This window comes from Suncus etruscus, chromosome 2, assembly GCF_024139225.1.
Source record: "Suncus etruscus isolate mSunEtr1 chromosome 2, mSunEtr1.pri.cur, whole genome shotgun sequence".
Lineage (NCBI taxonomy): Eukaryota > Metazoa > Chordata > Mammalia > Eulipotyphla > Soricidae > Suncus > Suncus etruscus.
The window spans coordinates 83,387,559-83,400,359 of NC_064849.1; the positions used below are offsets into that span (position 1 = coordinate 83,387,559).

General features: G+C 45.6%; 1 protein-coding gene across 1 annotated transcript in view; it reads left to right on the forward strand.

The window, feature by feature from the left end:
• Positions 1-12,801, forward strand: part of MYO10 (myosin X) — a 225,666-nt gene that overhangs the window by 123,151 nt on the left and 89,714 nt on the right. Inside the window, 4 exon segments of the mRNA XM_049768272.1 lie at positions 460-584; positions 1,213-1,226; positions 1,340-1,424; positions 4,208-4,311. Of these exon segments, the coding sequence (XP_049624229.1) occupies positions 460-584; positions 1,213-1,226; positions 1,340-1,424; positions 4,208-4,311 (328 nt within the window).

Sequence of the window (12,801 nt, forward strand, 5' to 3'; positions counted from 1 at the left end):
AGTTCATTCCTAGCACTACATGTGGTGATGTTCAGTCTTGGGAATAGCCCCTGAGCACTTCTGGGTGAGGAGTCCACACCAACATTTTAAACTAAGTCTGTGGCAGGAAGAGTCAGGCTCATGAGCTCTTGGGGTAGTCATCGGTCCAGGCCCAGGCCCACCCCTCTGGTCTGTGTTGATGCTGATGGGGGGTGGGGGGCTGGGTACTCCTGACCCCCGCTTTCTATTTTTTATATAATTATTTTTGAGACCAATGTGAATTACAAGTCTTTCAGGGTTATATTTAAGGTACTTAGTGACAATGAATTAGGGTCATTCTCACCACCAGTGTTGACCTCCCCCCACCACTGTTCCCAGCATTCATCTCATGCCTCCCCCCCTTGCTCCCTGGACTGTTAGTGTAACAGGTCCCCTTTACGTACAGCTTGTTGTAGTTTGTTGACTCCTGCTTTCTTATAGCCCCATCATGGAAGCCTTCGGCAATGCCAAGACCGTGTATAACAACAACTCCAGCCGCTTTGGGAAGTTTGTGCAGCTCAACATCGGCCAGAAGGGGAACATTCAGGGCGGGAAGGTCGTAGATTGTATCCTGCCTTATGCTGATGCTCTCGTGTGTGATCTCCCTCCCTCTCTCTCTTTCCTCCTCTTTCTCTCTCCCTCTCTCCCTGTCCCTCTCCCCATCTTGCTCTTCCCCTTCCTCTCCTCTCCTTCTGCCCTCCAGCAGTGAATTTCTCCTTGCTTCTCTTCTGGCCACCTTCCTTTCTAGAAGTTTTCTCCTAGTTGCTATTATTCTATGATGGTGAGACTAAACCCAGCATTTACTCCTGGCTCAGAAGCTCCCACTCCAAGTTCATGTCCACAGTGTGGCCAATTGGATGCACCAACAAACACCTGAAATCTGTGATTAAAAATCAGGTGTCAGTGTCCAACCCCAGAGGGTGTTGAGTGTTGGGGTTTGCAGTCATTATCCCATGACTAGGAATGTGACAAGTTTATTCCACAACTGCCCAGGAGTGCACTTGTATAATCATGGATTTGGGAAAGATCTGGGGGCTATCTTTGCTCTTCCTTAGACCCCAAGAGTTCAGTATTAGGGGTACCAGGAACTTAAACTCCAGTGGGTCTGGAGGCCAGAACGTGCCAGGTTCATATGTCTGTCCATCTCCTCCTCGTCGTTCTGTTCCTTGACTCACCATTGCTTTTCACATGAAGATTTATTAGAAAAAGTAAGTATGCATGATCTCGTTGTGTTTCCTCCCACATTCCCTATTTTGGAAATTATAGATCATCCTGTGGGTGCAGCATAGGAAATGACTCTGAGGAATTTGTCTCTCCACAGAACCGAGTCGTCAGGCAAAATCCTGGGGAGAGGAATTTCCACATATTCTATGCACTGCTGGCAGGGCTGGGACTCCGGGAGAAAGGTGAGTGGATTGGAAGAGCCCAGAGCATCTGTTAGCAACTCATCTTTCCAGGACAAATGACAGGAAAGGGGACAATGCCTGCTTTCCTTTTGTTGATATTTTACTGGTTGAAACAAAATGCGTAGGAAGCAATATGAAGAAGTATCTGCATGCCTATGTTTATTACAGTACTATTCACAATAGCAAGAATCTGGAAACAACCCAAGTGCCTGAGAACAAATGAGGGGATAAAGAAACTGGTACATCTATATAATATATACAAAGTGGATAGATAGATGTGGAACTGTGGTTCCATCTATAAAATGGAATACTATGAAACTGTTAGGAAAAAAGAAGTCATGAAATTTGTTTATACATGGATGGCTATGGAGAGGATTATTCCTGAGTGAAATGAATCAGAGGGAGATGGAGACGTAGATTGATTGTACTCGTTTGTGGGATATAAGAAAAATAAGGTAGTGTGGAAATAATATTCAGAGACAGTTTAAGCAAGGTCATGATAGGATGCTTGCCACAAATAGTGGAGGAGTGCAGTTAGGGTAGAGAAGGGCCATCATGACAAGAATTGTAAATTATCACTCTGGACCAGAACTGGGTGCTGGAAGAAGGTAAAGTGATACCCAAGATAACCCTTTAGAAAGAGTATTGTAAGCCACAGTGTCTAAAAGGGAAAATAGGTGAGAGAGAAAGAGAGACAAACAGAGACAGAGAAGAAAAATATTTGCTTGCTATGAGGGAGAGGGGACAGGAGGGAAACTGCAGACATTGGTAGCAGGGAAATGTTCATTTGTGAAGGAATGAGTGTTGGACACTGTATGAGTGAAAATCATAAACAGTGCTGTAACTGTATTTCAGTGATCCAATTAAAAAATTATTCTGAAAAAAATGGGTAGGAGCACACAATAGTATTGCTTTTCTTCTAGTCACAAATAGCATAGAGAGGAAATCTGTAAGAGAAAAATCTTGGTGTCTCCCTCAGCATGTTGCTGAGCTGGTTTTGATCCCCAGCATCCCATAGAGTCCCCCAGGCCCTGCCAAGATTGATTCCTGAGCATAGAGCTAGGAATAATGCCCAAGCCCTGCTGGGATTGCCCCTCACTCTATCTCCCAAATAAAAGAAAGAGGGGAAAAAAACTTGAATTATTTTTATTTTGGAATTTCAACATTTTTGCACATGTATGTGTTATATATGTCAGTGACCATCACCCATTTCACACTAAAGACTACAGCACTGGTTTACTCACTGGCACATAAAACCAAGACAGACCAGTGATTTTCACTGGTGCACCAGTGGTAATAGGTCACTGATAGGTAATATATACTGGGTGGGTGGGGGTGGATAGATGAGCGGGTGGGTAGATGGTTGGATGGATGGGTGGTGGTAGGGTGGTGAATGGGTGGATGGATAGGCAGATGAATGAGATGGATGGTGGATGAATAGATTGGTGGATGGATGGGTGTGTGGATGGAAGAATGGGTGGGCGGGTGAGTGGATAGATGGTATGGATGGGTGGATGGATAGATGAATGGATGGAAGTATTATTCCATATTGTATGATAACTTGTTTAAAAAATCAGGGTCAGAGTCGGCATGGTGGCGCTAGAGGTAAGGTGTCTTCTTTGCCAGCGCTAGCCTAGGATGGACCACGGTTCGATCCCCCAGCGTCCCACATGGTCCCCCAAGCCAGGAGTGACTTCTGAGCGCAGAGCCAGGAGTATCCCTTGAGCGTCACCGGATGTGGCCCAAAAACCAAACAAAAAAAAACAAAAAATCAGGCTCACTACTTAGACACTCCTTAGACTTTAGTAACACCATGGAGAGACAACAGCCATTTCAAATCAACTCTTGTGGATCTTAGTTTTGATTTACCTTTGTGTTAACAATCTGAAATAAATGTGTTTGTGCCTGCAAGGAGTCAGGGGAAGACGGTAGTGGGAGAGTGGGGACACTGGTGAAGGGATGGGTCACATAGTTGGTGGAATCCATGTTGGAACATTTAGTGCCTGAAACAACTGTATTAGAAACAACTTGGAAAGTCATAGTGTTATTTTGGAGAACTTGGAGGGAATTTGGGGGCCCTCTTGGGCATTCTCAGCTAGCATTTCCATCAGAGGGTCTGGAGATTGGTGCTCCTAAGTCCTTGAGGTAACAGGGATTACTCAGGCTGCCCCCAAAGTGTTCAGGGGGTTCAGAGCTGCATGTGGTCACACTCAGGTCCACATGGTCTGGGTTAAACCAGAGTCTCATGCTAGGCTGGGCCCTTCCCCCCTGGTACTATCTCTTTGGCCCCTGGTTTCTTTTGAAAGCACAGACCCCAAAACTAATTTCTAACCATTAGAATTTTTTTTTTTTTTCAGAGAAAACCAAGCATGTTCTGGAATGTTTCTCCTTTTGCTTTTAGTTCAGTTAAGTGCAGCCCTTTTACTGGAGAGCAGTTAAGAGATTTAGTGGGGGAATAAAAAGAGAGCGGGGGAAAAAAAAGCAGTCAATGTCGGAGTTGTGTAATTAGTTGGGTGGTTCCTTTCTTTAATCTCCCAAGTGAAAAGGAGTCAGAGCCAGAGCACAGTGGGTCAGACACTGGCCTTGCCTGTTCGGGTGCTGACCTGGGTTCGATCCCTGCGTCCCATTGGTCCTACAAACTCCTCTAGGAGTGATCCTTGAGCACTACCTGGGGTGGCCCAGAAACAAACCGCAAAATCTTACTAATCACAAAGTAAAAACGCCTGGGTTCTGTCTAGCATTGCTCAACCTCTCACATGATCTTCTGCCTTTTCCTTCCGCAGAAGAATTTTATTTATCTGTCCCAGAGAATTACCACTACTTGAACCAGTCGGGCTGCCAGGAGGACAAAACGATCAGCGACCAGGAGTCCTTTCGGGAAGTTATTGTGAGTTACTGTCTGACACTTCATTCAGATTCATGATGTCTGTTCCCCTTTTTGAAATAAATATGGGGGGGGCCGGGCGGTGGCGCTGGAGGTAAGGTGCCTGCCTTGCCTGCGCTAGCCTAGGACGGACCGCGGTTCGATCCCCCGGCGTCCCATATGGTCCCCCAAGAAGCCAGGAGCAACTTCTGAGCACATAGCCAGGAGTAACCCCTGAGCGTCACAGGGTGTGGCCCAAAAACCAAAAAAAAAAAAAAAAAAAAAAAGAAAGAAATATGGGGAGCAATGGCAGGAAGCTGGGCAAGTGGGAATGTTTTCTTGTATGCAGGGAGCTATGTCCCACCTATTGCTAACACTTCATGATCCCCTAAACACTCCAAAACTACACCCTGAGCCCAGAAAACCTGTGAACACTCAGGTCTGACCTCCAAAACAAAAAAATAACCAAAAAAACTTCCTTCCTTCCCTCCTTCCCTCCTTCCTTCCTTCCTTCCTTCCTTCCTTCCTTCCTTCCTTCCTTCCTTCCTTCCTTCCTTCCTTCCTTCCTTCCTTCCTTCCTTCATTCCTCCCTCCCTCCCTCCCTCCCTCCATTCCTTCCATTCGGATTTTGGGTCACACCCAATGGTGCTATGGGGTTACTTACTCCTGGCTCTGCTCTCAGAAGTCTCTCCTTGCAGGCTTGGGGGATCATATGGAATGCTGGGAATCAAACCAAGATACATCAGGGTTGGCCCCGTGCAAGACAAGCGCCCTACTGCTATGCTATCGCTCCGGCCAAAAAAAAACTTATTTAAAAACAACAATAACAAGTAGAGAGAGACAGCACAGTAAATAGGGCACTTGACTTTCACAAGGATAACTTGGTTCAATCCCTGATTTCCCATATGGTCCTTCCACATGGAAGCCTATCAGGAGTGATTCCTGAGTGCAGAGCCAGGAATCAGTTTTGAGCAACTCCGAATGTGGCACAAAAACAAAAACAAAACTTTTTAGGGGTCGGAGCCATAGTACAGTGGGTAGGTTGTTTGCCTTGCATGTGGCTAACCTGGGTTTGATCCCCAGTATCTCATATGGTCCCCTAAGCCTTCTGGGAGTAATTTCTGAGCACAATGCCAGGATTATGCACTGAATACTGCTGGGCATGACCCAAATGCAACCACACAAACAGAAAAAGACAAAATAAGTCTTACAGTAAGTATGAATATTTGTCCTTATATTTATCAAGTAGGACAAAAATGATTCATCAGAATTAGTGGTTTGGGGTTGTTTTTCATATTTGATTTCATTCTTTTTTTTTCCAATATGGGTTGGGTGCTCCCATCTGTGCTCAGAACTTATTCCTTGCTCTGTGCTCAGGGATCACTCCTGATGGGGCACAGGGGACCATATGAGATTAAGCCTGGGTCAGCCATGTGCAAAACAAGTGCCCTGGCCATTTTTTTCTTTTCTTTTCTTTTTGGTTTTTCGGGACACACCCATTTGATGACCAGGGGTTACTACTGGCTAAGCGCTCAGAAATTGCCCCTGGCTTGGGGGGACCATATGGGACGCCGAGGATCGAACCTCGGTCCTTCCTTGGCTAATGCTTGCAAGGCAACCACCTTACCTCTAGCACCACCTCGCCGGCCTCACCCTGGCCATTTTATTAGTACTCCAATCCCATCATCCCATCATTCTTCATTCTTTTTCTTTTTTTTTTTTTTTTTTTTTTTTTTTTTGGTTTTTGGGCCACACCTGGCGATGCTCAGGGGTTACTCCTGGCTGTCTGCTCAGAAATAGCTCCTGGCAGGCACCGGGGACCATATGGGATACCGGGATTCGAACCAACCACCTTTGGTCCTTGGATCGGCTGCTTGCAAGGCAAACGCCGCTTGCTATCTCTCCGGGCCCTCATTCTTCATTCTTGAAGCTATGACCAATGTTAGTTATTAAATGTCTTGGGGCCAGAGTAATAACACAACGGGGACGGCATTTGCCCTGTATGCAGCCAACCCAGGTTTGATTCAAAGCATCCCACATGGTCCCTTGATCCTGCCTGGAGTGGTTTCTGAGCTTACAGCCACCAGTAAGTAAGCACTGAGTGCCGTGATATGGTCTCCCCAAACAAAGATGTTCTTTGGGCCGGACAGATAATACTGGGTTTCTGACATTGCCTTGCAGCCCACCGACCCCACTTTGAATCCTCTAACACGATATATGGTTCCCTAAGCAGATCCAGAAGTCATTCCTGAGTATAGAGCAGAAAGCCCCTGACCACAACTCATTTTTTGGTGTGGCCCAAAAATCAAAAAGAATATTCATGGGACTGGAGAGATATTACAGAGGATTATCCTTGTATTCAATCCCGGGAACCCCAGAGGGTCCCCTGAATCAGGAATAATCCCTGAGACAGAGCCAGGAATGGTCCCTAAACACCTGTGGGTTTGACCTCCCCAAGAAAAAGGACGTTGTTGTTGGGACCAGGCTTGTGTAGTAGTCCTTTCTCAAGGTGACAGGCCCTGCTTGATTGGCGTCTGGCCACTAGGGGACGCGCTAGTTTCCCGCAAGCCACTGCTGTCGTTCCTCCGCTGTCCACTTGAGGCAGCACCGTCTGGCTCGGTGCCCCTCTGAGTGGGCTACTTACAAGTCAGTGCTTGGAATTTGGCCTCCTCTGGTGGCTGCAAGCTTTTATTTTTACATTGCAATAACAGGTTCCAGCATTTGGAATGATGAAAGGGGAGATCATCTAAAAAAGAACAGTTTATGCATGAAAATTGACCTAATGGCCGGGCACTCCTCGCCAATGTTCTGTTTATAGATCCTTCAATATTGACTTTGCAATTACTTTTTTAGTGTTAACCCATCATAAATGTCAATGAAAACTTAAACTGATGTTTATTGAAATCAGAGCACCACCGTTTTTGCTATTATTACTCTTCTGGGAGTTCTAGTCAGAAAAAGATAAGAGGGAGGGCATGTGTTTTGAAGAGAAGGAAAATAGTCTTTTCTATAAGAGGAAAAATAGTTTCCTGGAATTGTAAAGATAGTACAGCTGCTAAGGTTCTTACCTTGCACATGGTAGATGTGGGTTTTGCCTTGCCTATAGTCCCCCAAGTCCCACCAGGAGTGACTCCTGAGTTCAAAACCAGGAGTAATCTGTGAGCACAGTCAGGTATGACCCTGCCCCTCCCCACAAGAAAATAAGAAGAAATTATTCTCTGTTCCTGCCATAATAAAATATTCTCTCTGCCCTGCCATACAAGAATCACAACTGGAAAATGCCTAAGTAATTTGGGTTAGATGCCTAACATCGAGCAAAACACATGCTCAGTCTATGTAATAATATGGAACCTCATAATAAGGCCACTCACTCATCCTTCTATTTAAAAAATAAGTAGGACCAAGGCCAGAGCAACTGTACAGCAGGCAAGACACTTGCCTTGCACACAGCCATCACAGGTTCGATCCCCAGCATCTCATATGATCCCGTGAACCCTGCCAGGAGTGATCCCTGAGCACAGAGCCAGGAGTAAATTCAAAGTCATGAATTAAATCTTAATTACTTAGGCCTTTTCGAATTTTGATTCTTATGTTTTTTTCGGGGGTCATACTTACTTACATAATTTGCTCCCCCCAATTCTTGCCAGTAGTGATTCCTGAGCAGAGAGCACAGAGGCAAAAATACCAGGCATATTACTGCTCCAAGACACTGGTTTACAAACCACAATTCAGGGTTTATGCAGACGTGTCTTTTTTTGTGAATCATGTATGAAAATGGCATTGCTGCCCTCTTGTTTAGCTCTCAGTTCTGCCCTCACAATTAAGCTCTCTCAGCTGTGGATACTTGAGTGCCCATCTCCTCTAACCAGGGGACCTTCTTTTCAGTGTTTTGCCTATGTCATAGAGCAGTTTGTTCTCTTTCTGTCTCAAGGTCTTGGCTAGCACTCACTGACATAAATGCCCACCTTGCGGGGGGGGGGGGGCGGTTTGCTGCTACCTTTGCAAGGAATTTGTTCTCTTGGAGCAAATAGCTGTAGACCCACATTCATGGCTGCATTAAAAGCAGCCTTCCACATTGCACCACAAGTTTGTGCATGATATCTCATTCATGGGAGAAAACAAAAAGTATGATATTAATATCTAGAGACAATAGAGATTAGGGCCAGGAGGACCAGTCCATGGGAGGAAGCTTGTCATAAAGAGTGGGGGGAGTGTAAAGGGACCACTAAGACAATGAGAGTTGGAAATGATCCCTCTGGACAATAACTGGGTGCTGAAAGGGGATAAAGTGATATGCAGGATGCCCCTTTAGGAAAAATATTGCAAACCACAGGAGAGACAGAGAGAAGAAAAATATCTGCCACAGAGGCAGCAGGGGGAAAGGCAGGAGGGAAACTGGGAAATTGGTGGCAGGAAATGTGCACTGGAGAAGAGTATTGGACATTGTATGACTAAAATTCAATCATCAACAACTTTGAAATTTTGTTTCATGTTAATTAAATTAAATAATTTATTTATAAAAATGCTCTCATATTTTTAAAAAAAACATTGTGTGTGATTTGTAAATTTGGGGCAGGATGAAAAGCTGTTTTGAGTCAAAGAGTAACAAGTGCTTAATTTTACTGCCCTTTGGACCCCAGGATAGGAATGACTGATGAAGTGTGTGACATCATCGTCTTGCTTCTTACCCAGACAATAATCCCTTCACTCCCTCCTTCCACAACTCCTGCCTGTGCCCAACATGCCCTGGGTCAGCCCTGGGTTCCCTTGACCCCACAGCCCCTTGGACCCCACCCTGAGGGAAACCTGTGGGTGTTTTCTGGTGAGAAAACCCATGTGTGTACCTCATGGCTCATAAATCAGATTTTAAGAAGACCTGGGCCAAGATTGCAAACATTCTAGTTCTGTGAAGAAGGGTTGAGACCAGATTTCACCTGGCGAATCAGCATCCACTCACCTAAGAGAGCAGTACCTGGAAATGGTCCAGTCACTTAGTCTGGCCCCAAAAATCTTCCTTGTACCATTTTCATTCCATCCTTTATTCAAATGTCAGTGGGGTCCCCTTGGTTCTTGTAAGGCTCCTCACTTGCCCAAGACCCCGAGAGCAAGTAGGTACTTTGGGGCAGAAAATAAACCTGGTATCTGCTTGCATCTTCTCTCTCTCTCTCTCTCTCTCTCTCTCTCTCTCTCTCTCTCTCTCTCTCTCTCTCTCTCTCGCTCTCGCTCTCGCTCTCGCTCTCTCTCTCTCGCTCTCTCGCTCTCTCGCTCTCTTTCTTTCTTCCCTCTCTCCCTCTCTCATTCTCTCTCTCCTCTCTTCCCTCTCTCTCTCTCTCTCTCTCTCTCTCTCTCTCTCTCTCTCTCTGTGAGACCATTGCTGATGTGAATTCTATAGTTTTTTTATAGTTTTTTGGGGACAGTCTCACACCTCTTTTGTGTTTGTTTTTATTTTGAGTTCTTACCTGGTAATGCTTGGGGTTTACTCCTGGTTCTGCACTCAGGACTCACTCCTGGAAGTGCTTAGGGAATCATATGAAATGCCAGGGATTAAACCCAGGTCAGCCATTTGCAAGACAAATGCTTTCCACTCTTTGCTTTCACTCTGGCCCTTGAAATTCTGTTTCCAGAGGCTGAATCTCTTTGGTCTTTGTTAGCTGTCACTTACTGACACATTTCTCACCACCACCACCTCCCTCCATGCACACATACACACACACAGAACACCCCCAGACACATGCTTTCACAAGTACCTATTTTTATATGCATCATCAAGACTTGACTGACAATCGTTGGCACAACTTGGTGCTTGTTTTATGACTAAATTGCTGCTTAGCTCTTCTGAGCTCTACTAAGCCGTTCCCAGGACTGCTTCGTCTCGAACTGGATTGTTGAGAAAACAGGATTATTAGGATAAAGTGGCCACGCTTGCCGAAGGGGGAGAGAAGGCTCCTAACACGGTAAATAGAACCGCAAGTGCCTGTCCAAGGAAGCCTTGGTGAACTGCTGTCCCTGTCTACCGCCTACACCTGGGATAATTGGGGGCAGCTCTTAGCTTGCCTCATGGGGTGCAATTGGGGTTCACCTCACATAGCTCCCTGGGGATGAACTCATTCGTACAGAGTGAGGCTGCATGGTTGGGATCACTTTTTTATTACCCCGTCTTCTCCTTTTTTTTCTACCCTGCCCCTTTTATTATTTTTTTATTTTTATTACTTCTATTTTTTATTTTAGGTCAGGGTCACTTGTATGGCTGCATCAATGCCCCTCATTCCTGGATTATTTCCATAGGTCACTTCAGTAAACATACTTAAATCCATAACCACAAAGTTTTCATATTGGGGCATTTGGTGAGAGATTTTTTTTATTTGATAGTTTAAAATTGTTTACTACTGAAAATCTGTGTGTGTGTGTGTGTGTGTGTGTGTGTGTGTGTGTGTGTGTGTGTGTGTGTGGAGGCCACGCCCTAGGGATCACTCCTGTCTGGACCCAGGGAACCATATGGGGTGCCAAGGACCCAACCCTGATCAGCTCATGTAAGGCGAGCAGCTTACCTGCTCTACTATTTCTCTAGCACCTACAAACTTTATTTTATACTTTAGATACTTGTGAAACCAGAGCAAAGCACAGCTTGTAGGGCATTTGCCTTGCACATGGTGACCCGGGTTTGATCCCAAGCATCCTGTGTGGTCCCCCAAGTCTGCCAGGAGCAATTTCTGAGCACAGAGCCAGGAGTAACCCCTGAGTACCACTGAGTATGGCCCAAAAACTAAAATAATAACAATAAGGTTTGGATACTTTTCAGTGGTATTTAAAGCAGGTGATTTCAGCAAGAGTTTCATTTCTGTGCTTATTCAAAGATGATCTTAAACTTTGTTTGTTTGTATACTCAGATTCTTGGGGCTTACTCCTAGCTCTACACTCAGGAATCATTCCTCAGGACCATATGGGATGCCAGGAATCAAGCCCAGGTTGTCTGCATGCAGTGCTAGCACCCTACCCAATGTTTATCACTCTGACTCCTAGAATCTTTTAATGTAACTATGTTAAGAGAATCTGGTAAAAACTCCCCCTCCCCCCCAAAAAAGAGAGAGAGCCTGGTATAGGGACCTGAGAGATATCGGGATATAGGGTGCTCCCCTTGCATCCTGCTGGTTCTCTCTCTGGTACCACATAGTGTCCCCTGAGCCCTCCCAGGAGTGATCCTTAAGCCAGAACCAAGAATAAGCCCTAACTATAGCCATCTGTGGTTCCACACCCCATCCACTCATGTTACCCCTCCCCCCAAAAAAACCATGAGAACCAACTGTGTAATGAACATTTTATAATGTTTTTCTATTGAAATATTTCTTGAAATCCATTTCTAGCATAGGAGTTGGTGGCCCTGGCTACCTAGGCCACCGTTCTTTTGTTGCTTTAAAGTAAATTTTCAGGGTTTTTTTTCTGAAAAGGGAGGACATAACCCTGATACATATGGGACCTTCTGTGTCGGAGATTAGGCCTCAGAGGGATCTGCTCCAAAATTTTGTTGTTTATATTTGTTGTTGTTGTTATTTTGGGGACCATACCTGGAGGCTCTCGGTTACTTCTGGCTCTGTGCTCAGAATTGCTCCTAACAGGCTTGGGGGATCATATGGGATGCCGGGGATCGAAAACGGCTTAACAACATGCAAGGCAAACACACTCTCGCTGTGCTATCGCTCCAGTCCATGCTTAGAAATTTTAGCTCTTTGAACCTAACTTGGTTAGAATCTTGGCTTCATAACCAGGAGAGATTAATGGAAACTCTCTGAACCTTTATTTATTTTGGGGGGGGTTTTGGGTTACACCCACTGGCACTCAAGGGTTACTCCTGGCTCTGCACTCAGAAAGCACTCCTGGCAGGCTCAGGGGACCATATAGGATGCTGGGATTCAAACCACCTTCTGTCCTAGGTTGGCTGCATGCAAGGCAAATGCCTTACCACTGTACTATCTCTTGGCCCTCTGAACCTTTATTAGCTCAGAGACTGAAATGCCTTAAAAATCTCACACATGGCCCAGCCCACAGCTGCCTGGGAGTCTTGTCCCCAAAAGGCAGTGCTGAACAGGTGCACCAGAGCTTCCTGTGCCAGCTCTGCACCCCAACTCTGCACAACTCCCTTGCACACAGTTTTCTGGCCCATGGACTTCGATGATGTTTGGGTTTTCTTGATGCATCCACTTCCAAAGGAGGAAACAATTTCCCCGGGACCCGCTTCCCTTTGGACAAGGACCACCTGCCTCTGCCTGCCGCTGACCCCCTGCTCTCACGCCTTTATTCCTTTCCTTCCCTCCAGTTTTATGGCTGTTTCCCTGACTATTGTTTTGGCCCTTTGTCTCACTGTATTGTTTTTTCCTTGTAAAGAAAAGAAACTTCTCCATTTTCAGTCATCGTTGGTCGTTTCCTTCTGTGGATTCTCTCACTTACAAGAGGCCCTTGGTTTCCTCCGTCTGTCTCCTTCCTCTGTCACCAGGTCATTCTGGCTTCAGGCTCTCCCCC